Genomic DNA, 27,957 nt, shown 5'->3' on the forward strand with positions numbered 1-27,957 from the left:
TTTTGCATGACTACCAGATCTGGGTTTCAATACATGTATTTTGATATTTTAATATTTACTTTCTGTGTATTTGAGTGCTTTCAAATACTGTGGCCATAATCAGCTACTTCTATTGGAAGTATTTGAAAGTATCTTCAATAAATAGCCTACTATTAGATTTGTTTCTCAAATACATATTTCCAAATAAAGTTTTTTTCAAAGACTCCTAGGACCTGGGTTCATATGCATGGGAGAATTTAATTTAATTTGAAAATACATTGTGTAATGGGTATTTTAAAATACCTGCCAATATTCAACCACTTGTCTTTTCAAATAACAAATATCTGAATATATATGTGAAAGTAATTTAAATATTTAAAATAATAGTTGAACCCAGGTTTGATGATCAGTTGACTAACAGCTATGTTTGTGAACTCTGCTGATTGGCTTCAGAGTAGTAATATTTGTCACGCCCGTCGGAAGAAGTGAAACAAGGTGCAGCGTGGTGAGCGTACATTATACTGGAGGCTTTGTGCCATGGATCATCACTGGAGGCTTCGTGCCATGGATCATCACTGGAGGCTTCGTGCCATGGATCATCACTGGAGGCTTTGTGCCATGGATCATCACTTGAGGCTTTGTGCTCTGGATCATCACTGGAGGCTTTGTGCCATGGATCATCACTGGAGGCTTTGTGCCATGGATCATCACTGGAGGCTTTGTGCCATGGATCATCACTGGAGGCTTTGTGCCATGGATCATCACTGGAGGCTTCGTGCCATGGATCATCAGTGGTGGGAGGAGACGTATAGGTAGCCTGGTGAGTGGGGCTGCCACAGGGCCCACCAGGCTGGGGAGACATACGGGAGGCCTGGTGAGTGGGGCTGCCACAGGGCCCACCAGGCTGGGGAGACATACAGGAGGCCTGGTTCTGGGAGCAGGCACAGGGCCCACCAGGCTGGGGAGACATACAGGAGGCCTGGTGAGTGGAGCTGCCACAGGGCCCACCAGGCTGGGGAGACATACAGGAGGCCTGGTTCTGGGAGCAGGCACAGGATGAACCGGGCTGTGGGGGAGCACTGGAGATCTGGTGCTGATCCCTGGCACCACTCCTCTTGGCTGAATTCTCACTTTAGCCCGGCACGGGCGGAGCGCAGGCATAGGATGCACTGAGCAGTCACAGCGCACCGGAGACACAGTGCGCAGAGCCGGCACCGGAGACCAATGGCGCTGAGATGGTACAATCCGCCCTGGCTGGATGCCCACTCTAGCGTCGCACTTGCGGAGAGCTGGCTCCGAGCGCACCGGGCTGTGCATGCGCACCGGAGACACCGTGCACTTTACCGCATAACATGGTGCCTGCCCGGTCACTCGCTCCCAGCGGTAAGCACGGGGAGTTGGCTCAGGTCTATAACCTGACTCCGCCAATCTCCCCGTGTGCCCACCCGCAAAACATTTTTTGGGGGGCTGCCTCTCGTGTCTGCTTCGATGACTTGCCTCCTCATACCGTCACCACTCCTCCTTCGCTGCCTTTATCTCCTCCTTTGGACGGCGATATTCCCCAGCCTGCCTCCAGGGTCCTTTACTGTCCTTGATTTCCTCCCAAGTCCATGAGTCCCTTTCTCCACGCTGCTTGGTCCTTTTGTGGTGGGTAGTTCTGTCACGCCCATCGGAAGAAGTGGACCAAGGCGCAACGTGGTGAGCGTACATTATACTTTTATTTAGAATGTCGCCAACAAAACAAGAAATAACAAACGAACGTAAAGCTACGTAGTGCTCGCAGGCCACTACACATAGACAACTACCTACAATCACAGGTGGGAAAAAGGGCTGCCTAAGTATGATCCCCAATCAGAGACAACGATAGACAGCAGCCTTTGATTGGGAACCACACTCGGCCAGAAATAAAGAACATGCCCACCCAAATCACAACCTGACCAAACCAAATAGAGACATAAAAAGGCTCTAAGGTCAGGGCGTGACAATATTAGCATTTGCTAGTGGCAAAAGCTCATAGTACCTGCCCATATGTCATAGTGTGTTTTGTTAATTATGTATGTTTAGGATATGTAGGATATCAGAACTATCCCTTGTTATATTTGACTGTGTCAGATTCATATGCTGTAAGCATGAAGAGGAGGAGGCCCAAAGCCTGTTTTCTGTTAAAGCAGGGGGTGTGCTGGGTCAGCTGTGCCAAAAAATAGTTAATGGTCCTTGTTCCAGACATCTGTGGTTTGTGTGATTTAGTGCAACATTCATGAACTGCATTTAAATGTGATGACCCATTTTATATGTTCGTCCTTCAGTTAAAAATAGGTAAAGTGCTGGTCCCATGTTTCATGAGCTGAAATAAAAGATCCCAGAAACTTTCCACATGCACAAAAAGCTTATTTCCTTCAAATGTTGTGCACAAATGTATTTACATCCCTCTACGTGAGCATTTCTAAATTGACAAGATAATCCATCCACCTGACAGGTGTGGCATATCAAGATTCGGACTAAACAGCATGATCATTACACAGGTGCACCTTGTGCGGGGGGCAATAAAAGGCCACTCTAAAAGGTGCAGTTTTGTTACTACATAATGCCACAGATGTCTCAAATTTTGAGGGAGCATGCAATTGGCATGCTGACTTCAGGTATGTCCACCGGAGCGGTTGCCAGACAATTTACTGTTAATTTCTCTACCATAATCCACCTCCAACATCGTTTTAGAGAATTTGGCAGTATGTCCAACTGGCCTCACAACAGCAGACCACGTGTATGTGTGGGCGAGTGGTTTGCTGATGTCAACGTTGTGAACAGACGGCCCCATGGTGGAGGTGAGATTATGGTATCGGCAGGTATCAACTACGGACATCAAACACAATTGCATTTTATCAATGGCAATGTGAATGCACAGAGATACCGTGACGAGTTCCTGAGGCCCATTGTCGTGCCATTCATCTGCCTCCATCACCTCATGTTTCAGCATGATAATGCACAGCCCCATGTCACAAGGACCTGTACATAATTCCTGGAAGTTGAAAATGTCCCAGTTCTTCCATGGCCTGCATACTCACCAGACATGTCACCCATTGAGCATGTTTGGGATGCTCTGGATTGAAGTGTACGACAGCGTGTTTCAGTTTCCGCCAATATCCAGCAACTTCGCGCAGCCATTGAAGAGGAGTGGGACAACATTCCACAGGCCTTAATCAACAGCCTGATTAAATCTATGCGAAGAAGATGTGTCGTACTGCATGAGGCAAATGGTGGTCACACCAGATACTGACTGATTTTCTGATCCAAACCCCTACCTTTTCCCAGGAATCCATTGATTAGGGCCTAATGAATTTATTTCAATTACACTGATTTCCTTATGTGAACTGTAACTCAGTAAAATCTTCGAAATTGTTGCATGTTGCATTTGTGTGTCTGTTCTTTTACAAATCAAATCTGTTCTGGCCATAGAGTCTCTATTCTAGATGAAACTGCATGCGCCATTATACAATGAAACCCTCTGGCATGACTGGTTTCACAGGTGCCACAAGACAGGTGTTTGAGAGACTGAATGTAGAAGGGTGACGCACTGTTGACGCTCCTGTACTTCACACCTTCACTCCATGGGGATGGTCACATGAAATACTTGGTTCTGCGGAAACTGCACAGTCTGGACGTGTCCGTGTGGGATATTTTCTACGTCGACATGTTCAATTCAATTCAACTGGATCACGTTATTAGTACTCCCCGGTAGATATTCAACAGACTGTGAAAACCACCCTATAGCCTGAGAACAACTCTCTCCTCTGAGATCTCCTACCTCCCGCTATAGCACAGTACGATCTTTTGAGATGACCACGTCAATGTAAGTGAACTGAAGGGTTCTGTTGTTACTAAGGGAGATATTGTGTAATCGTTCCTCTTGTTCTGTGTTGGAAGAGAGACCTTGAGGCGAATGTCTGTGCTACGACTCCAACAGCTGAGAAGAACAGCATCTTTTGTGAGGCTGTAGTCTGTATTGATGCCTGTGAACAATGGTGCCCGATAACTATTTACAATCAAAAAATAAAAACACAAACACACACCTTTTCAGAAATAATTGGTGAAACAAGAAATCAGAAGTGGCACTAGACGAACAGTAGTGAGTAGTGGTGCAGACTGTGTTTACATTATGGATGTCGGGGGAAATGATGGAGTCTTTACTGAAACCTGTCATTGTTCTACAGTCTGCAGTTTTCTGAGGCACTTTCATGTAAAAACCTTTCACACAGTCTTAAGGACTTCTTCAATGTAATCAGTATACTATACAATGATAGCACGGTCCCAGTGTGCAGGATATCTTCCTCAAGAGCCTAGTCAATCATTGCACTTAATCAGGATACGACCTCGCAGTTGATATATTAATGGGATGTAGTCCAGTTGACAGAACCTCATCCACTACTATCAGTAAAGTAACTTCCAATGTAAGAGGATCTATGCACCTGCAGACCTAGTTGACTAATGAAATGGCATTAAAGAATAATCGTGGATGTGTCCCTGCACAGCAACAGAGCAGTATGTGGGTGTGTCTGTGTGTTTGCTTGTGTGCATTCAAGTCTCCCAGGTCAGCCATTACAGCGTTCTTAGCGATGAGGCAAAGTAAATATTTTGGTGGATCAGCAACAAGCGACTAATGCAACCAAACACAAATAAACATACACACAGACACTCATGCACACACCCATGCACAAATACACACAGACACACATGAACACAGGCATGTACGCAGCAAGAGAAACATCCATATTAGCACACCTACAACAGGGTGAAGAGAAACATGATTCTGATAGCAACTTTGGGCAAGGAGGTTGAGAAAGAGAAAGAGAGGGAGAAAGAGAGAGAGAAGGGGGAGATGTGACAGAGAGAGGGACTAATCAACTGCTGTAGGAGCAGAACAGTGTGGAGGGTCATAGAGATTACTACAGGGAAGGGAGGGAGGGAGGGAGGTGGGAGAGAGAGAGGTTTATATCTTCTGTATTCTCCCACATGGGTTCCTCTGTAGCTGTGGTGAGTGGTTGTGCCAGAGATAGCTGGACAGAGAGAGGGAGAGCTGGAGTAAGAAAGGGAAACAGAGAAACACAGAAAGAGAGAGAGTTAGAGCTATAGGCTCCTGAAGAGCTCTTAGCGGGCCTGAAGTAAGGATGCACAGTTAGACTGGACGGCGCTAATGCTCCGTCCCTAGTGCCACATCTCAGTTAGCGCTAGAGCTTTAGCCTTTCTCCGCTAACTCTCTCTTACAACACCTACCTGGCTCCACCACCGTTACTACCCAGGGGAGAGAGTCTCTGGTGATACCCCCGCGCCGTGCACTTCTCCTGGGGGACGGGCTGAGGGGGGACCCCTTCACCTCACGGAGCCTCCAACGGAGAGAGAGGGAAAACACAGGAGAGGGAGAACAACAGGCAGCAGAGAGAAGAGTTTTGATACAAGACAAGTGCAGTGACAGAGTGAGGAGTTGAGGAAAGATGACGGAGTCTAGCTCCAAGAGCTCCAAGAAGCAGGGATTTAAAAAGTGCCGGAGCGCCACTTTCAGCATCGATGGGTTCAGCTTCACCATCGGTGAGTGAGAGAGAGAGAGTGTGTGTGTAGGGGATAGTTGAGTGCAGCTGTGTGTCTTTGCAAACTGAACTGAACATATGGTGTTCTTTACCACTGGCTGAGGCTGTCTTTGCCATAGTTGAGCATAAGCTTCAGTCACTTAATATATGTATCTCTCGATTTTTCTATATAATGATTGTATATATAAGTTAAATTGCACTTTAACAGTGTGATTTTCTTGTGTGATATCACAATGTAACTGACCTACAGTGTGAACATTCAGATAAATCAGTTTCGTATGTTTCCCCTGCATCATTAGCAAGTCTATTCACTGTCTGTACAGTCGTTCACTGTCTGTACACAGTCTATCAAGACAAAAACAGAGGGAGACACAGAGAGAAATATATCTCTATTCTTCTGAAGTGTCATTCTTTTTCAATAGGTTGAGGAAAATCAAAAAAAAGTGAAATAGCCTGTCAATATTGTATGCATCTTGGTGGCATCTTCATTTTCCTCTCTTTGTTTGTCAAGTCTCTCTGTGTGTGTGTGTGTGTGTGTGTGTGTGTGTGTGTGTGTGTGTGTGTGTGTGTGTGTGTGTGTGTGTGCGCGTGTGTGTGCGTGTGTGCATGTGTGCGTGTGTGTGATGCATGGAGAGGGGGTGATAATGAACAGAAATCAGTGAGGTGAACATTTGTCTCATCTCGTCAGCTAGTTCTCTGTTGAGCGGAGGAATATTGCAGTGTCGTCTGAACAAAGCAGATAACAGAAGGAGGCTGTAACACGTCTCTTTTTTCAGACAAAATGTCTCACATCTGTACAATTACTTTCCGAGATCCCATTCATTTCATCCCCAGAGCTTGTTCTCTTTTATGGGACAATTCCACGTTAACAGAGTGATGCTGAGACGCTTCACTTTAAAATGTATGCCAAACATAAACCAATGATTGTGGAGTTATACAAACCATACATCTCTAGGCACAATGACTAATTATAACAATTTCCACAGAAAATGTTACACAAACACATTTACTTGAGTGCAGATGCAAATGTTGGTAACACGGTGACTGCACAAACCATCATATACAATCAACTTGTTTTTGTACGATTTTGAGTGGAAGTTGGTTTGTTTAACTTTGCAATCATTTTATTTTGTTTGACATACATTTTAAAGGGAAATGTGACTTGCATCATTCTCTTTTCATGGAATTGCCCATATGGCTGTTTCAAATGTCGAGAACTGAGACTGCCGAGAGAAGAAAGTGTTTTATTTTACTGTGTCAAGCCAGAGGATAGGGAAGTAGTTAGCTGTTGAAGACGGTAGAATTATTTGCATTTAAAGTAAGGATTCAAATCTACAGTTTGAGTGGTGGAGGAGAGGAGTGACATGAGCATTGTGTGTGTGTGTATGTGGGGGGGGGGGGGGTGTATGTGTGACTGTGTGTTTGCAGAGAAACAGGGCAGTAATTGCAGGCTTTCAAAGGTCAAGTGGTACATCTTATGTAACCTCCCTCCTCTCCTCTCCATGTTCTGTCATTCCTCTACTCTCCATGTTCCGTCATTCCTCTCCTCTCCTCTGTTCTGTTGTTCCTTCAGTGGTCAGAGATGAGAGACAATTAAAGGATAGAGGAGGGAAAGTGGAAGGGACAAAAAGAGGTAGGGTACTATTTACAGTAGATATGACAGGGGTCCTTCTGAAATATATGACTCTCCAATTCATGGGAGGATGGGAAAGGAATCATGGGAAAGGAAGACACATAATCATCATGCCAAACATGCATGTGAAGTATGACAACCAATGTCAAAGGAGTTGGCTAAAGCCCATACATATCTGTGACGGCGGTAGCTACAGCACTATGCAACCAGCTAACCTAACCGTCTAACCCTGGCTGCGATCTGCTGTTAATGAACAGTAAACAGCTGTAGCTTAATAGTTCCCCATCGTGTAGACTATATAGTTGATGATGAAGACCCATGTAAGTAAACAGACCGAGTTCAGAGTTCCAGCTGCTTCTATGTGGTCTGTAAATGAAAGGTACCTAAACACCCTCACGCTTTGACTTGCTGATAAGGGTCTCCCTCTCCCTACCTCACACTTACATTACCTGCCCACGTCGCGCGCGCACACACACACACACACACACACACACACACACACACACACACACACACACACACACACACACACACACACACACACACACACACACACACACACACACACACACACACATTACCTGCCCACGCTTGCCGTGTGTGATGATGACTGATTACTGTTACTATGGGAACGGGGGACAAGGGACGGGGGAGGATATGACATTGCTGTGTGTGTGTGTGTGTGTGCGTGCGTGCATGCTTGTGTGTATTTGTACGTGTACATGTGTGTGTGTGCACGTGTGTGCGCATGTGTTTCAACTTTCATAGTTTATTTGCCACGCACACAGGATACTACAGGTGTAAAACAGTACATTGAAATTCTTATCTTGAAAGCTCTTTCCAACAATGAAGTGACATCAACAATAATATAGATGATAATAGACCATAGAATTTAAAAAGCACACAAGACGCATGATGTGAGAGAATGGAAGGGTAGAGGAGGGAAAGTGTGTGTGCGCACAAGTGCATGTATGTGTGGGTTTGTGTGTGTGTTTGTGGTAAATTAGCCTGTCCCCTCCTCTATCAGTGGAAGGGTAGTCTGTGGAGACCTCATTAACACACACACCTGTTTGGTAATCTCTGTGACTCTGGTTTGTCGGGGCATGGAGCAGGGGGGAGGGGGGTTATGGGATATCACCTTTGGTTACCTGGGGCACCGCTTTGGAGACATGCAGAGAGAGGTAAGAGTGAGAGAGAGAGGTAAGAGGGTGAGAGATGAGTAAGAGGGAGAGATGGAGGAGGGATAGAGAGAGAGGTAAAAGAGAGACAGGTAGGAGGGAGAAAGACATGTAGGAGGGGGAGAGAAGGGTAGGAGGGAGAGAGGGAGGTAAGAGTGAAAGAAGGAAGGAGAGCGAGTGAAGAGGGAAAGGAAGAGAGAGAGAGAGGGAGGTAAGATGGAAATACTAAGGGGTGAGGGAGGAGAGGGTCTGACGTGTAAGTAGTTAACGTATTGTCTGGGCGACAGTGATGGAGGAGGCCACTTCATTAGTGGTAATGACTCCCCCTGCTCTGCTCTGCCGGGGACTACTCTTCTATCGTCGTGGCGACTGAGACGACACAAATTACGTGAACAAACACACACTGTCTCTCTACCTCGCTCTCTCTCTTTATCTCTCCCTCTACTACCTCTCTCCTCCCTCACTCCTCCCTCACTCCTTCCAGCAGATTATCTCTCTCTCTCTATTGCTCAATCGATCACTCCTCCCTCCTCTTCCTCTCCCTCCCCTTCTATTCTTCCTCTCCCTCCTTCTCACTCTCTAGTCATCCTCTCTCACACTCCCTACTAAGGGCAGCCTCTCCTGGAGACCCTCTGATTTCTCCTAATTACCTGCTGGCCCCTGTGGATCTCCTCTTACCCAGCTCCTCCTGAGACCCGCTCACTGGTTTGTTCACTTGACCCCTTCGATCCACTCCTCTACTAATCTGTCACTCTCGATGTCTGTCTCCGATTATTTTCTTTTTATTGCACCTCTTTCCTTGTTCTCTCTCTTTGTTCTATCTCCTTTCTGTCATTTTCCATTTTCACCTGCACTCTCTCTTACTTCCCTTTCTGTTCTTCATGTCTCTCTCTCTCTCTCTATCTCTCTCTCTCTATCTCTCTCTCTCTCTCTCCCTTCTTTCTGACCAGTAGATGTCTTTGAGGTGGTGGTCATCAGTGGGGTAGGTAGAGCAAAATGCCATGGTAACCCAGAGTAGCCCATTATAGGTGTAGTCCCATGTAATGACCTAACCACAGTACAGTCCAGCCCTGTAATGATTCTCTATATCAGCGGTCTTATTCCCGTCCTCTTCATCTCTTACTGCCTGTTTCATTGCCAATACATAGGCTGCACTATCTGAATGAGGACAATATGATTTGTGTAAAATTTAAAAGCTCTTGAAGGACAGTTGTTTTATTTAATTGCACCTTTATTTGACCCCGCAGGTCAATTAAGTACACATTCTTCTTTACAATAACGGCAGCGCATGCTGTCCTACAAATTCCTAACTGAACAGTGAATCCTTGTAATTAATAATTCTTGATGATATCGATATTGGTCAGCCAAATATATCATTACATAAAACATTGTTTTATATAAACAATAATATTCATTGCTTTTGCTTATACTGTTGCCAACACGTTGTGAATCTAAATTCCTTATGGCACAGTCTTTATAATTCATCAGGTAGTCCATTAGTCTCAACGGAATAACATCTATTTAGACTTTCAAATGAAGACCTTTCAAGACCATCAAATACATAGTTGTGCATTAAAGTAACGTACTAATGTAATACAAATTCAGTTTACAGTATTTCCCACACTGTGTAAACACCACTTATGACTAGAAGGTCTGTGACCTCAGCAGGAGAATCTGCTTACCATCTCTATCATGTTGGTTGACACTGTGTGTTTGTTTCTCACTACCAGAAAGGGACAGATGTGTGTCGGTTGGAAAAGGAGCTAGTCAAGCGAGTTAACTAGCTAGCTACATGTCTCCTGGCAACTGGGATAGAACTGCAGTGTGTGTGTGTGTGTGTGTGTGGATAGGTCTCCAGTACCTCAATGAGCCTTTGGTATGTGGCATGGCACGTGTTGATTTGACCTTGCAGAATATAATTGCTACTCATTGTGCTAAAGTATGGTGACTACTCTGTGGAATCACAAAGCTAGTAGTAGAATAGTTGAGTACTGACGGCAAATGGAAAAAATGTCATCTATACTGAACAAAAATACAAAAGCAACATGCAACAATTTCAAAAGATTTGACTGAATTACAGGAAATCAGTCCATTTAAATAAATTCATTGGGCCCTAATTTATGTTTTTTTCACATGACTGGGAATACAGATATGCATTTGTTGGTCACAGATACATTTAAGAAAAGGTAGGGGCGTGGATCAGAAAACCAGTCACTATCTGGTGTGACCACCATTTGTATCATGCAGCGTAACACATCTCCTTCGCATAGAGTTGATCTTGGTGTTGATTGTGGCCTGTGGAATGTTGTCCCACTCCATTTGAATGTCTGTGCAAAGTTGCTGGATGTTGGCGGGAACTGGAACACGCTGTCGTACATGTCGATCCAGAGCATCCCAAACATGCTCAATGGGTGACATGTCTGGTGAGTATGCAGACCATGGAAGAACTGGGACATTTTCAACTTCCAGGAATTGTGCACAGATCCTTGCGACATGGGGCTGTGCATTATCATGCTGAAACATGAGGTGATGGCGGCGGATGAATGGCACGACAATGGACCTCAGGATCTCGTCACGGTATCGCTGTGCATTCACATTGCCATCCATTAAATGCAATTGTGTTCGTTGTCCATAGCTTATGGCAGCCCAATATTATAACCCGCACATCCACCATGGCACTCTGTTCACAGTGTTGACATCAGCAAACCGCTCGCCCACACAATGCCATACATGCGGTCTGGGGTTGTGAGGCCGGTTGGACGTACTGCCAAATTCTCTAAAACGACATTGGCTTATGGTAGAGAAATTAACATTAAATTATCGGTCAACTGCTCTAGTGCACATTCCTGCAGTCAGCATTCCATTTGCATGCTCCTACAAAACTTTTGTGGCATTGTTTTGTGTGACAAAGTGCACATTTTAGAGTGGCATTTTATTGTCCCCAGCACAAGGTGCACCTGTGTAATGATCACGCTGTTTAATCAGCTTCTTGATATGCCACACCTGTCAGGTGGATGGATTATCCTGGTAAAGGAGAAATGCTCACTAACAGGGATGTAAACACATTTATGCTCAACATTTTAGAGAAATAAGCTTTTTGTGTGTATGGAAAATTTGGGGTATCTTTTATCTTCTAACTCGTTGATGGATTAGTTAATTCATTATTTCATATATATTCATAATTTATTCATTACATCACACATTATTTTCGCTTGTCCTGAACTTTAACAGGAAATTGGTCAACCAGTCATGCCCATGAAAAAGCATGTTTGTAAACAAATAAAATAAGATGAATAGAATGCGTTCATTTCTACACTCATTAAAACCGCCTTCTTCAACCTCTCCCCTGCTCAGATCCTCTCCTCCACCTCTTCTTCCCTCATTTGTTAATTCATTATCTCGGTCTCTGTTTTCACAGTTGCCAACAAGGCTGGGGAGACTACCCCTCCACCACTGAATCGCTTTGCACGTGAGTCACCACAGTCCAACACACACACACACACACACACACACACACACACACACACACACACACACACACACACACACACACACACACACACACACACACACACACACACACACACACACACACACACACACACACACACACACACACACACACACAAACACTATGAGAACGCATGCCCATTGGGTGGAACCAGCTACTTCAAAACTTTTTATACACATCTGGCATATGACAAATATAATTTTCTTCATAGTCAATAGCTGTTTAATTGAATAGCTGTTTGTTGCAATGCTCATCAACAACATTGACACCTTTGTCTTGTGATAATACCATACATAGGCTAGATGGCAGCATCACACCATGTGTTTATACACCACAGACACGTGACAGAGTGTTATGCACGCCTCCTGTTCCAAGTGGAATCTGAGTGCATTCTAGAGACCTATCAACAGAGGGCGACAGACACCCACAGCCGCAGCAGTGTTTCGTCATGGAGTTGTTACGAACCCTCCCTGCTTAGCCTGACTGACTGACTGACTGATGTGTTACATCTATAGTCTAGCAAAAGAAAACACACTGAGCTGCGTCTCACCATCTGTAACATTATGGTCTTTACTCATTGCATTACATTTCTCAGATCCAAGTATTCTTCTCCATTTGTAATGCCCAGAGTTTTTCCTGGTTATGTCAAAATGTGGTCAGGGTAAAACTCCCTGCCCTACCCATTATATGAACCCTGAACTCTGTCCCTTGACCTTCCTGTCCAGGCTCCAAGTCCCAGAATGCCTTGTGGAACGCCATCACTGCAGGGATCGGGATCAAGGATAAGGATAAGAGAGGGATTCTTATCGATCCCCGCAGTCCAGAGGAGATTCTGGCTGACGACCTGCCCGTCGTGGATGGGCCAGACGCCATGGAGAAGACTGCCATCAGGTCTGGAGTTGTGTGGCCTTGTGCACGAACACACACACACACACACACACACACACACACACACACACACACACACACACACACACACACACACACACACACACACACACACACACACACACACACACACACACACACACACACATTTGTACTGCATCGTTAGGAGCTAGTAACACAAGCATTTTTTGTGTTCTGCAATAACATCTGCTACAATGGGTACGCGACCAGTTCACTTTGATTTGATTTGAAACATATACACACACACACACACTTTGTCCTAGTGTGTGCTCTCTTCGAACAGAAGTTCTCAAAATAGGGTCGTGGAGGCACTGTAATTTAAGCTTTTAAAAAGTTTTACCCCTGCCTCATGGGAAAATGTGTATAATTGCAGGATATGAGCTTTAAAGCTGCAACAACAAAACATCTCTCTGACACATGGCAAAATATGTACAATTGCAGAAAATTACAGTGTACCAAAATACAAAACACAACATGCAACAATTTCAAAGGTTTTACTGTGTTACAGTTCATATCAGGAAATCAGTCAATTGAAATGAATTCATTACGCCCTAATCTATGGATTTCACATGACTGGAAAGACAGATATGTGTCTGGGGAGTATGCATGTCTGGCGAGTATGCATGTCTGGCGAGTATGCAGGCCATGGAAGAACTGAAACATTCTCAGCTTCCAGGAATTGTGTACAGATCCTTGCGACATGGGGCGGGTGCATTATCATGCTGAAACATGAGGTGATGGAGGCAGATGAGTGGCACGACAATGGGCCTCAGGATATCTCTGTGCATTCACATTGCCATAGGTAAAATGCAATTGTGTTCGTTGTCCGTATCTTAGTCCAGCCCATACCATAACCCCACCGCCACCATGGGGCACTCTGTTCACAACATTGACATCAGCAAACCGCTCGCCCACACGACGACATACACGCTGAATGCCATCTGCCTGGTACAGTTGAAACCGGGTTTAATCCGTGAAGAGCTCACTTCACCAGCGTGCCAGTTGCCATCGAAGGTGGGCATTTGCCCACTGATATCAGTTACGACATCCGAATTGCAGTCAGGTCGGGACCCTGGTGAGGATGATGGGCACGCAGATGAGCTTCCCTGAGACGGTTTCTGACAGTTTGTGCAGAAATGTTTAGGTTGTGCAAACCCACAGTTTCATTAGCTATCCAGGTTGGTGTGTCAGACATTCCAGCAGGTGAAGAAGCCAGATGAGGAGGTCCTATGCTGGCGTGGTTACACATGGTCTGCGGTTATGGGGCCGGTCAGACTTACTGCCAAATTCTCTAAAACAACTTTGGAGGCGGCTTATGGTAGAGAAATTAACATTAAATTATCTGGCAATAGCTCTGGTGGACATTCCTGCAGTCAGCAGACCATTTAGGCTACCACTAGGCTACTACCTGGGGCGGCAGTTAGCCTAGTGGTTAGCGTGTTGGGCCAGTAACCGAAAGGTTGCAAGATCAAATCCCTGAGCTGGCAAGGTAAAAATCTGTTGTTCTGCGCATGAACAAGGCAGCCCACCGTTCCTGAACCATCATTGTAAATAATAATTTGTTCTTAACTGACTTGCCTGGTTAAATACTTATTTTTTATTACACACTCCCTCAAAACCTCAGACACCTGTGTTGTGTGACAAAACTGCATATTTTAGAGTGGCCTTTAATTGTCCCCAGCACAATGTCCATCAATGTAATGATCATGCTGTTTAATCAGTGTCTTGATATGCAACACATGTCAACAGTATGGATTATCTTGGCAAAGGAGAAAAGCTCACAAACAGGGATGTAAACAAATGTTCTCTCTGATGCCAAGAGGTGGGCCTTCCCAGGGCCCGAGACTTGTTTCGTCCAGCCATGCCCTGTTGAAGTCATAGCGAAACTCTTTGTGTGCTACTTTTTCTCACTCATTGTCAGAGTCGTGTGTATAGGTGGCAGGGAAGTCAGGCGCAGGAGAATCAACGAGGGGTTAATATTGTAATTAGTGGGTAGCTGTAACCTATAACATACCTCGTTCACTCTCCTCAGGATTTAAACGGCCCCACAAACCGCGTACCCAGCTTCCGGCAGGGCAGGAGGAGGGGCAGGTTTCGGGTCGAGAGCCAGACCCTGTCCCCTGGTGCGAACACCGGGGCCTCACTGCGGTGGCGGTCTGTGCCAACTTTCTGGCGCAGTATGGCACGCTGAAGGTGGAAGTGGGCGGCCTCCCAGGTTTCCTCTGCGCGCCGGAACCAATTGTCCACTGCAGGAGCCTCGGTCTGACTCTGATGCCAAGGAGCCAGGACCGGCTGATACTTAATACACATTGAAAGGGAGAAAGGTTAGTGGAGGAGTGGCGTAGCGAGTTCTGGGCCATCTCTGCCCAGAGCACGAACTTCGCCCACTCCTCCGGCCGGTCCTGGCAATAAGACCGCAGAAACCTACCCACATCCTGGTTAACTCTCTCCACCTGCCCATTACTCTCGGGGTGAAAACCTGAGGTAAGGCTGACCAAGACCCCCAGACGTTCAATGAACGCCTTCCAGACCCTTGATGTGAACTGGGGACCCCGATCAGACACTATATCCTCAGGCACCCCATAGTGCCGGAAAACGTGTGTAAACAGGGCCTCCGCAGTCTGTAGGGACATAGTGAGACGGGCAAAGGGAGGAGATGACAGGACTTAGAAAAACGATCCACAACGACCAGGATCGTGGTGTTACCCTGTGAAGGTGGAAGATCAGTTAAAAAATCCACCAACAGGAGCGAACACGGACGTTGTGGAATGGTTAAGGGTTGTAAGGAGCAGGTGTCTAGGAGCCTTGCACTGGGCGCACATTGAGCAGGAGGAAACATAAATCCTCACGTCCTTAGCTAAAGTGGGCCACCAGTACCTCCCATCAAGACAGCGCACCTTCCGACCAATCCCAGGATGACCAGAGGAGTGTGACGTGTGGGCCCAATAGATCAGTCGGTCGCGGACAGCAGACGGAACGTACAGACGCCCAGCTGGACACTGAGGGGGAGAGGGCTCTGCACGTGACGCCCGCTCAATGTCTGTGTCCAGCTCCCACACTACAGGCCCCACCAAACAAGAAGCTGGGAGTATGGGAGTGGGATCCATGGACCGCTCCTCTGTGTCATACAGCCGGGACAGTGCTTCTGCCTTAACGTTCTGGGAGCCAGGTCTGTAAGAGAGGGTAAACACAAACTGGTGAAAAACATGGCCCACCTTGCCTGACGAGGATTCAGTCTCCTGACCTTCCGGATGTACTCCAGATTGCGATGGTCAGTCCAGATGAGAAAAGGGTGTTTAGCCCTCAAGCCAATGTCTCCATGCCTTCAAGGCTTTTACGACAGCTAACAACTCCCGGTCTCCCACATCATATTTTTGCTCCGCCTGGCTGAGCTTCTTCGAAAAGAAGGCACAGGGGCGGAGCTTCAGTGGCGTACCCGAGCGCTGAGTGAGCACTGCTCTTATCCCAGCTTCGGATGCGTCCACCTCCACTATGAATGGCAAAGAGGGATCCGGATGAGCCAACCCAGGGACCGAGGTAAACAGAGCCTTCAGGTGCCTAAAAGCCCTGTTCGCCTCAGCCGACCACTGCAAGTGCACCGGGCTCCCCCTTAGCAGTGAGGTAATGGGAGCACCAAAACCCCGGATAAAGCTCCAGTAGTAGTTGGCAAACCCTAAGAATCGCTGCACCTCCTTTACCGTGGTGGGATTCGGCCAATTACGCACGGCTGCAATGCGGTCGCTCTCCATCTCCACTCCTGACCTGGAAATCCGATGCCCTTGGAAGGAGACGGATTGTTGGAAGAACAAACATTTCTCAGCCTTGACATATAGATCATGCTCCAACAGGTGAGCAAGCACTTTCCGCACAATGGACACATGCTCGGCGCGTGTAGCGGAGTATATCAGGATATCATCGATATACACCACTACACCCTGCCCGTGCAGGTCTCTGAAAATCTTGTCTACAAATGATTGGAAGACTGACTGAGCATTCATCAACCCATATGGCATGACGAGGTACTTATAATGACCTGAGGTGGTGCTAAATGCCATCTTCCACTCCTCTCCCTTCCGAATACGCATCAGATTGTACGCACTCCTGAGATCCAGTTTAGTGAAGAAGCGCGCCCCGTGCATTGACTCAATCGCTGTAGTGATAAGAGGTAGTGGGTAACTATATCTCACCGATGTTTTATTGAGACCTCGATAATCAATGCACGGGCACAAACCGCAATTCTTCTTCTCCCCAAAAAAAGAAACTCGAGGAGACGGGTGAAATGGAGGGCTGAATGTAGCCCTGACGCAGGGATTCAGAGACATATGTCTCCATAGCCACCGTCTCCGCTTGCGACAGGGGATACAAGTGACTCTTGGGATATGCAGCATCTACCAGGAGATCTATCGCACAATCCCCCCGTCGATGGGATGGTAATTGTGTCGCCTTCTTTTTACAGAAGGCGAGAGCCAAATCGGCATATTCTGGGGGAATGCGCACGGTGGAGACCCGGTCTGGACTTTCCACCGTAGTAGCACCAACGGAAACCCCTAAACACCTACCTGAGCACTCTCGTGACCACCCCGTGAGAGCCCTCTGTGACCAAGAAACAGTGGGGTTATGATAAACTAACCAGGGTAGGCCTAACACCACAGAATACGCAGGAGAATCAATAAGGAAAAGACTCATCTTTTCCTTGTGACCCCCCTGCGTTACCATACACAAATGTGCGGTTACCTCCCTGATAAACCCTGACCCTAATGGTCGACTATCTAAGGCATGAACGGGGAAAGGCATATCCACAGGAACATATCCCATTTAGGCATATCCCTAAACTATGAGCTACATTTTTATTAATGAAATTCCCAGCCGCGCCTGAATCTATTAGCGCGTTATACTGGGAACGCGGGAGAAATTCAGGAAAAGTGACAGAGACAAACATATGTGCAACAGAGGGCTCTGGATGAGAATGGTGCCTACTCACCTGGGGTGACGCCAGAGTGCCCTGCCTGCTGCCTTGATTCCCAGAGGAACCAACCCGGCACCGACCAGCAGTGTGACCTCTGCGACCACATATGGTGCTCGAAGCGGGAACCCCCTCCGGTCTCCCTGCACACCCCTCCCAACTCCATGGGTACAGGAGAGAGGGTGCGGGAGGATGGAACAACCAGACCCTGATCTAGACGTCCACGAGTAGCCAGCATGTTGTCCAGCCAGCTGGTCGAAGGTGAGGGTGGTGTCTCTACAGGCCAGCTCCCGACAGACGTCCTTGTGTAGACTACAGCGGTAATGGTCGATCAGGGCCCTGTCGCTCCTTCCAGCGCCGGCAGCCAGGGTCCTAAACTCCAGAGCAAACTCCTGTGCGCTCCTTGTCTCCTGCCTCAGATGGTAGAGGCGCTCACCCGCCGCTCTGCCTTCGGGTGGATGGTTGATTACTGTCCTGAAATGGCGGGTGAACTCCTCAAAATGGTCCAACGCCACATCCTCCTCTCTACACACAGCGCTGGCCCACTCAAGGGCTTTCCTGGTGAGGCACGAGACGAGGGCGTAACTCTTCTCACGGTCCGATGGAGCTGGGTGAACCGTGGCCAGATACAGGCTTAGTTTGAGGAGAAAACCCCTGTCAGCCGGCAGTATCTCCGTCGTACCCCTTAGGCAGGGATAATAGGATCCTGCTGGGTTCAGGCGGAGAAAGGGCGCTCAGCGGAGACCCCGGTTGTGCTGGTGGAGGCACTGGAAAAACTCCCTGTCTCTCCCAGTGGTCCATACTCTGGACAACGCGATCCATGGCGGGAACTCAGATTGTCAATCATCTCTGTGTGTTCCATGACGCGCTCCTCTACTTCCATGGCCGGGGTATCTTCTCCTGCTCACTTCATTTTTTGGTCAGAGATTCTGTCAGATTCGTGTGTTTAGGTGGCAGGGAAGTCAGGCGCAAGAGAATCAAACTGAGTGTAATGGAGTTATTTAATAACGATAAACAAAACATACTCCAAACACTAAATGTAAACAAATAACAAAGTGGGTACGAGGACCCGTCATGCACCAATACAAAAAACAACACAACACGGAATAACAAACAATCTCTGACAAAGACATGAAGGGAAACAGAGGGTTAAATACACAACAGGTAATGAATGGGATTGAAACCAGGTGTGTAGGAAGACAAGACAAAACCAATGGAAAATGAAGAATGGATCAATGATGGCTTGAAGACCGGTGACGTCGACCGCCGAGCACCGCCCGAACAAGGAGAGGTTTCGACTTCGGTAGAAGTCGTGACTCTCGTGTTATGAGTTATGAAAACGGGTCCCCGGGCCCCCAAAAAATGTAGCTGCTTTAAGTACTGCAGTGCATCTCCTCCTTATGGACTGCACTAGATTTGCCAGTTATTGCTGTGAGATGTTACCCCACTCTTCCACCAAGGCACCTGCAAGTTCCCGGACATTTCTGGGGGGAATGGCCCTAACCCTCGCTCTCCGATCCAACAGGTCCCAGACGTGCTCAATGGGATTGAGATTCAGGCTCTTCGCTGGCCATGGCAGAACACTGACATTCCTCTCTTGCAGGAAATCACTCACAGAACAGCAGTATGGCTGGTGGCATTGTCATGCTGGAGGGTCATGTCAGGATGAGCCTGCAGGAAGTTTACCACATGAGGGAGGAGGATGTCTTCCCTGTAACGCACAGCGTTGACATTGCCTTCAATGACAACAGGCTCAGTTCGATGATGCTGTGACACACCACCCCAGACCATGACGGACCCTCCATATCCAAATCAATCCTGCTCCAGAGTATAGGCCTCGGTGTAACGCTCATTCGACGATAAATGTGAATCCGACCATCACCCCTGGTGAGACAAAACCGCGATTCATCAGTGAAGAGCACTTTTTGCCAGTCCTGTCTGTTCCAGCGACGGTGGGTTTGTGCCCATAGGCGACGTTGTTGCCGTTGATGTCTGGTGAGGACCTGCCATACAACCGGCCTACAAGCCCTCAGTCCAGCCTCCTTCAGCTTATTGCGGGCAGTCTGAGCACTGATGGAGGGATTGTGTGTTCCTTGTGTAACTCGGGCAGTTGTTGTTGTCTCTGGTGATAGGGTTGGTGTACTGGTAGGGAAAAAATTTCCCAGTGACTATTTACAGTAAAGTACATATCTTGTCATTCTGTAACATAATCTGATGGTGACAGTCATCGAAATAGGCCTAACCTTGTTTTAAATAGGTTGCTAATCAGTTCTATCCTTACAAAATATGGTTGTATGGTCCAGAAGGGGAAAGTTATAATTATGGAATAACATGTGAGAAGAGTGCTTTATTTCTACCCAGTGTAAGTGTGTGTGTGTCGTGTCACCTTAGGATAGCCAGGTAGATCTGTTCCGCCATTAAAAAGCCATCTAGCTGCACAACCTGTTCCTCACTCAGTGGAGCATGGCGTCTAAGGATCAAATGAAAACTGTGTGTGTGTGTGTGTGTGTGTGTGTGTGTGTGTGTAGCCAAGATGATAATTGGGAGTTTAAAGGTCCTAGTGTCACTATGACAGTAGTGTCAGGTACACTCTATTCCTGCCACAGAGGAAATGCTAACTTCAAATCGTGGCCTTTCACCAAAAAAAATATGTTTTTACTGGCAACTGGTTGATTGGAAGATCTTGTTTGACACGTGGCAGGAGTGTGTGTGTGTCCATGCACATGTGCTTGAGACTTTATTACGGTTGATATTTGCATTGAAATGTATACATGTAATGTATCTGCATATTGAACTCATTCCATATTAGATACAGGGCCATCGGAAAGTATTCAGACCCCTAGGCTTTTTACACATTTTGTTAGGTTGCAGCCTTATTCTAAAATTGATTCAATATTTTTTTTCCTCTTCAATCTACACAATAGCCCATAATGACAAAGCATATTTATAGACATTTTTGCAAATGTATTAAAAATTAAATATAACATTTGCATAGTATTCCGACCCTACTCATTACTTTGTTGAAGAAACTTTGGCAGCAATTACAGCCTCGGGTCTTCTTGGGTATGATGCTACAAGCTTGTTTAGTTTATTTATTTCACCTTTATTTAACCAGTTCGGCCAGTTGAAAACAAGTTCTCATTTACAATTGCGACCTGGCCAAGATGAAGCAAAGCAGTGCGACAAAAACAACACAGAGTTACACATAGGATAAACAAATGCACAGTCAATAACACAGTAGAAAAATCTATATACAGTGTGTGCAAATGTAGTAAGATTAGGGGGGTAAGGCAATAAATAGGCCATAGTGGCAAAATAATTACAATTTAGCATTAACACTGGAGTGAAAGATGTGCAGATGATGATGTGCAAGTAGAAATACTGAGGTGCAAAGGAGCAAAAATAAATAACAATATGGGGATGAGGTAGTTGGGTGAGCTATTTACAAATGGGCTGTGTATAGGGGAAGTGATCGGTAAGCTGCTCTGACAGCTGATGCTTGAAGTTATTGAGGGTGATATAAGTCTCGAGCTTCAGTGATTTTTGCAATTCGTTCCTGTCATTGGCAGCAGAGAACTGGAAGGAAAGGCGGCCAAAGGAGGAGTTGGCTTTAGGGATGACCAGTGAGATATACCATGCTACAGGTGGGTGTTGCCACGGTGACCAGTGAGCTGAGATAAGGCGGGGCTTTACCTAGAAAAGTCTTATAGATGATCTGGAGCCAGTGGGTTTGGCGACGAATATGAAGCGAGGGCCAGCCAACAAGATCATACAGGTCGCAGTGGTGGGTAGTATATGGGGCTTTGGTGACAAAATGGATGGATGGCACTGTGATACACTACATAAACTCTGCTGAGTAGAGTTTTGGAGGCTGTTCTCACCAGCAGCAAGAGCGACATCATTGATGTATACAGAGAAAGGAGGGCCCGAGAATTGAACCCTGTGGCACCCCCATAGAGACTGCCAGAGCTCTGGACAACAGGCCCTCCGATTTGACACACTGAACTCTATCTGAGAAGTATCTGAAAAGTAGTTGGTGAACCAGGTGAGGCAGTCATTTGAGAAACCAAGGCTGTTGAGTCTGTCGATAACAATGCGTTGATTGACAGAGTCGAAAGCCTTGGCCAGGTCGATGAAGACGGCTGCACAGTACTGTCTTCTATCGATGGCGGTTTTGATATCGTTTAGGACTTTGAGTGTGGCTGAGGTGCACCCATGACCAATGACTCTGAAACCAGATTTCATAGCGGTGGAATTCGAAATGTTCGGTGATCTGTTTGTTTACTTGGCGTTCGTAGACTTTAGAAAGGCAGGGCAGGATGGATATAGGTCTATAACAGTTTGTTCTAGAGTGTCTCTCCCTTTGAAGAGGGGGATGACCCCGGCAGCTTTCCAATCTTTGGGGATTTCAGATGATACGATTGAGCTCTGTCAGGTTGGATGGGGAGCAATGATGCACAGCCATTATCAGGTCTCTCCAGAGATGTTCAATCAGGTTTAAGTCCGAGCTCTGGCTGGGCCACTCAAGGACATTCAGAGACTTGTCCTGAAGCCACTCCTGCATTGCCTTGGCTGTGTGCTTAGAGTCGTTGTCCTGTTGGGAAGGTGAACCTTTCTGAGTGCTCTGGAGAAGGTTTTCATCAAGGATTTCTCTATACTTTTCTCCGTTCATCTTTCCCCTGATCCTGACTAGTCTCCCAGTCCCTGCCGCTGAAAACATCCCCACAGCATGATTCTGCCACCACCGTGCTTCACCGTAGGGATGGTGCTCGGTTTCCTCCAGATGTGATGCTTTGCATTCAAGCCAAGGAGTTTGATCTTGGATTCATCAGACCAGAGAATCTTGTTTCTCATGGTATCAGCGTCTGGTGCTTGTCATGTGCCTTTAACTGAGGAGTGGCTTCCGTCTGGCCACTCTACCATAAATGCCTGATTGGTGGAGTGATGAAGACATGGTGATCCATCTGAAAGGTTCTCCCATCTCCACAGAGGAACCTATCAGAGTGACCATCAGGTTCTTGGTCAACTCCCTGACCAAGGCCCTTCTCCCCCAATTACTCAGTTTGGCCGGGAGGCCAGCTCTAGGAAGAGTCTTAGTGGTTCCAAACTTCTTCCATTTAAGAATTATGGAGGCCACTGTGTTATTGGGGACCTTCAATGCTGCAGAATTGTTTTGGTACCCTTTCCCAGATCTGTGCCTCGACACAATCCTGTCTCAGAGCTCTACGGACAATTCCTTGACCTCATGGCTCGGTTTTCACTCTGACATGCACTGTCAACTGTGGGACCTTACATAGACAGGTGAGTTTCCAAGTCGTTTCTATTTCCAAGTCATGTCCTATCAATAGAATTTACCAATCAAGTTTTAGAAACATCTCAAGGACGATCAATGGAAACAGGATGCAGCTGAACTCAATTTTGAGTATCATAGCAAAGGGTCTGAATACTTATGTAAATAAGGTATTTTTATTTTTAAGTTTTAATACATTTGCAAAAATTCTAAAAACCTGTTTTTTGCTTTGCCATTATGGGGTATTGTGTGTAGATTGCTGCGTATTATTATTTTTTGATCCATTTTAGAATAATAGTTTCTGAAGGCACTGTATAAGCTTCAGTGTAACATATGGAAATGCAAATACAGTGTAGTGTCTCCACACTCAAATGGCTAGGATGGCTAGGATGGCCAGGATGGCTAGGATGGCTCGGATGGCCAGGACGGCTCGGATGGCCAGGACGGCCAGGATGGCTAGGATGGCCAGGATGGCTAGGATGGCTAGGATGGCTAGGATGGCTAGGATAGCCAGGATGGCCAGGATGGCTAGGATTTGACTGAAAGTTGTTAATCCATGTGTCCGTGATCGGTGCTGAACACTCGGCACCTCAGCGCCGCAAAACAGCTGGAGAATGAATGTCCACATAAAAGGGACATAATTGTTGATTTTGTATTCTATGACCAATTTCAAAACACAATCTGGGAATCCAGCTAGGCTGCTCACCACAGTACGAGGACAGAAGCACTCTGTGGGTTTTCATCAAGTGCCCTGCAGGCTGCACAAATAGTTCACTATAACTGCATCCCAAAATGGCACGCTATTCCCTACTTAGTGCGGTACTCTGTGCACTGACCTACTCACTCTATAGTGTAAGGCTCACAGGGCTCTATTCATGACTAGTGCACTATGTAGGGTAAGTGGTACCATTTGGGACACATGAAGTAGGTCCCTAAGACTAAGTTGTGCTATGGTAGCAGAATGGGTGTCCACTTTGGTTCCATTACAGTCCCTAATACCAGACCTGTCTTTTACTGCAGGGTTGTTCTGCAAGTCTTTTGCACGGCATAATCCATAACACTTACTATATCACAAAGCTTTTAGACAGAGTGGTAAGGCAATAACAAATTAAATGGCTGGCTTGTATAATATTCACGTCATTTCACACCTAAATAGGGATAGGGATGGATGAAGGGAGGGGGAGTCATCTTTCTGGGGGGAGAAGGAGGGATGAAATGACTGGCTTTAGTCAGAAAGAAGAACATGTCAGAGTTCAGAAAGATTTTGATCACTGAGTGACTATTGAATAAAACTCTGGCTGATTATATGTCCATGGGAGATGGGTGTTTTCTGCCCGAAAAGACAGAGAAATTAGTAGGTGTCAAACTGCTTTCATTTTTTGTGACCGTGACTGGCTTCACCAACATACAAGCACTAGCACACACACACGTACACACACACACGTACACACACACACACACACACACACACACACACACACACACACACACACACACACACACACACACACACACACACACACACACACACACACACACACACACACACACACACACACACACGCTTCCAACCACCACTACCCCACACACACACTCCCCCCTGTCACATCCAGTCCACCATACAGACAGACGGTTCGGAGGATAATACAGGAAATATGTTTCCTCACAGCCTCCTGGCCTCAGCTGCTCATCAATCTGACTAACTGAACCTATAAAGAGTGCAGACAGCGGCCTCAGCCTTCCGCCTGCCTCCTCCATATGGCATGACAGTCTGACGTCAATGCAGCGCACTGGCCTCCTATAAATATCCTCGTAAACAGCGCTCCGTTGAATTCCCTAATGTTCCATTAAGGCTTTATTGTCGGCAGGTGATGGTCGTGATGGCACGCGCGGGACAGTGTTGCTGTGGTGCCGCCTCTGACTGGGGTTGGGGAGGGGGCACTGAGGCATGTTAGTAGGTAAGGAGGGTGTGTGTGTGTGCGTGTGGGTGCATAAAATGGATGCACTCGCTACTGCAAGTCACTGGATAAGAGCATCTGCTAAATTACTAAAATGACATAGGAGCTGTGGTTACCTTAATACCTCACATGAAAGAGAAAGAGAAAGAGAAAGAGAAAGAGAAAGAGAAAGAGAAAGAGAGAGAGAGAGCGTGCGAGAGAGAACGAGAGAGAGCGTGAGAGAGAGAGCGAGCAAGAGAGAACGAGAGAGCGTGAGCGAGAGAGCGCGAGCGAGAGAGCGCGAGCGAGAGAGCGCGAGAGAGAGAGCGCGAGAGAGAGCGTGAGAGAGAACGAGAGAGAGCGTGAGAGAGAGAGGGAGAGAGAGAGAAAGAGGGGAGAGAGAGGGAGAGAGAGAGTGTGAGAGAGAGAGCGTGAGAGTGAAAGAGAGAGAGAAAGAGCGAGAGAGAGAGCGAGAGAGAGAGAGAGCGAGAGAGAGAGAGAGAGAGCTAAATGACTGAATATAATTTCTAAACGATAATTTCTATCACATGTGTGATCAAAGGTCATCTTTCACAATGTAATCAAATTAAAATAAATGAAAGAAACACAATGATTAGCAGGCACTAGTTTTCATCTAGCCTGTCTTGAGCATTTGGCCATATGTTCTCATCGCAGTAAATATCTTCATTGTCTATGCACCTGGAGAAAAACCTTTTGGCAAGACGAATCCAAGCCTGACATAACAACATGACCAAAAGTATGTGGACCGCTGCTCGCCAAACATCTCTTTCCAAAATCATGGTCCCCCACTTCGCTGCAATAACTCTTCTGGGAAGGCTTTTCACTAGATGATGGAACATTGCTGCGGGGACGTGCTTCCATTCAGCCACAAGAGCATTATTGAGGTCGGTCACTGATGTTGGGCAATTAGGCCTGGCTCGCAGTCGGTGTTCCAATTCATCCCACAGGTGTTCGATGGGGTTGAGGTCAGGGCTCTGTGCAAGCCAGTCAAGTTCTTCCACACCGATCTCGACAAACCATTTCAGTATGGACCTCGTTTTGTGCACGGAGGCATTGTCATGTTGAAACAGGAAAGGGCCTTCCCCAAACTGTTGCCACAAACTTGGAAGCACAGAATCGTATAGAATGTCTTTGTAGGCTGTAGTGTTAAGATTTCCCTTCAATGGAACTAAGGGGCCTAACCTGAATCATGAAAAGCAGCCTCAGACCATTATTCTCCTATGGGGACAGCCAAAGAACCCTTTTTGGTTCAAGATAGCACCTTTTTTTCTAAGAGTTTAGGATAGGGCTGAACCAGGTTTATTATTTAATTTTTCAAACTTGATCTATATTCAAGATTGAAATGTATTTGTGGCCTAACTGTCAGAATTGCATTAATTGCATATGAATACTGTAGATCTGGTCTCATGAACACATGCACAAATACACCCTCGCACATGCACGCAAGCATGTCCACACACACACAAACACACACACATTAGAAATGTCACCTCAGTGGGGACAGAGCAACTGCTCAATGTCCCTATGTAAGATGAAAAGGTTTTAGAAAGCCAGTTGACAGGTCCCTCCCTCCCTCCTTCTCTTTCTCTCCATCCCTCTCTCTCTATCTCTCTCTCCAACATCATTCGCTCTCTCTTTCCAAGAAGAGCAGAGAGTAGAGGTGAAATGGTGTACAGATCATTTGAGACCTCACAGATAAGAATTGAAAAGCCAGTCAGTCCTTTCAGAGAGTTCTACTGTGTCATGACTTGGACAAGGACTGGTCAAATAGATAGATAGTTCAGGTCCCTGGAGTGTCTCTGGATGGTGTGATAGAAAACCCTTCAGTTACAAACTGAGGGGTTCAACCAGACAATGACACGGCATTCCTACTGTAATCTATAAAGCTCTTTGATTTTTACCATTATTTTATTACTATGGCTTTCTAGTATTCAAGGCTGTGGCTGTGAATGGATTGGGTAGAATTTGCAGATTGATAGCAGCACCCAAGGTTATGAACAGAAATGTTTTGAGCCATGCTGTGCTGAATGACTGGCACAACTCCATAGAGACCTTTAGGGGACCAATGATCAGAAAGGGCAGCCAGTGATCCCTACGGGCCACTGTACGACTGATGTGTCTGCCACACGGTGTGAGACATGTCACTTCGATTGACAGGGGTTCCCTTCAAACCAGAGTTAATTTGACCGTGGTGAATGTGACTGTGGTGGACCATGGTGTGTGTGCGTGTGCATGTGCGCGTGCGTGCATGAGTGCGTGTGTGTTTGACCATGGTGTATAAGTGGAACGGAGGAAGTCTGGATAAACCCTGAACCCTGATTGGGCTGATGGTCACACTGACTCAAAGCATTCAATTACTATGAAGGTGACTTTATCTTTCAGATTATGGGATTGACAATCCTAAAGACTCTATTGCTGTGACAATAGCCTTTGGATAATGTATAATTTTATTTTGGAATACTTCTGGTTCGATTTATAATGGGAAAAGGGGTTTTATCGTTCATTTTGAGACTTATGTCTTCTTACAATGTCCAACAGAGCACTACAATCAATATTGATAGCCATCCACAGGACTGTATTATTGATTTCTCTGAGAACATTTGCATGCCATTGTATGCAACAATAAATCTGTTAGCAGGATGCTTTATATTATAATAATATAATAATGCACATTGTTTTAGAGAATACACACCAACACAGCACTATGTGTACATTCAGAGGGTGGCTGGTTTCTGTATTACAGTTCTACCAGGTATTTATACCATTGACATATCTTTATGAGCTGCTTTGTGCATGATTATAGCTAGTTATAAACAATTATAACTGTAGCCGAGTATATATTTATTTTACCTTTATTTTGACAGGAAGGCCATACTGAGACGAGGGTCTCTTTTACAGATGATCCCTGCATAAATACATCAAATGCATACAATATACAAAATTACTAAACATAGTAA

At 46.2% G+C, this 27,957-nt stretch overlaps 1 protein-coding gene across 1 annotated transcript in view; it reads left to right on the forward strand.

Annotated features, from left to right (window-relative positions):
- The window catches only part of pde1ca (phosphodiesterase 1C, calmodulin-dependent a), a 183,024-nt gene that overhangs the window by 26,044 nt on the left and 129,023 nt on the right, over positions 1-27,957 (forward strand). Inside the window, exons 2-3 of the mRNA XM_064949150.1 lie at positions 11,788-11,838; positions 12,606-12,771. Of these exons, the coding sequence (XP_064805222.1) occupies positions 11,788-11,838; positions 12,606-12,771 (217 nt within the window). The remainder of the gene's footprint in view (positions 1-11,787; positions 11,839-12,605; positions 12,772-27,957) is intronic.

This window comes from Oncorhynchus masou, chromosome 30, assembly GCF_036934945.1.
Source record: "Oncorhynchus masou masou isolate Uvic2021 chromosome 30, UVic_Omas_1.1, whole genome shotgun sequence".
NCBI lineage: Eukaryota > Metazoa > Chordata > Actinopteri > Salmoniformes > Salmonidae > Oncorhynchus > Oncorhynchus masou.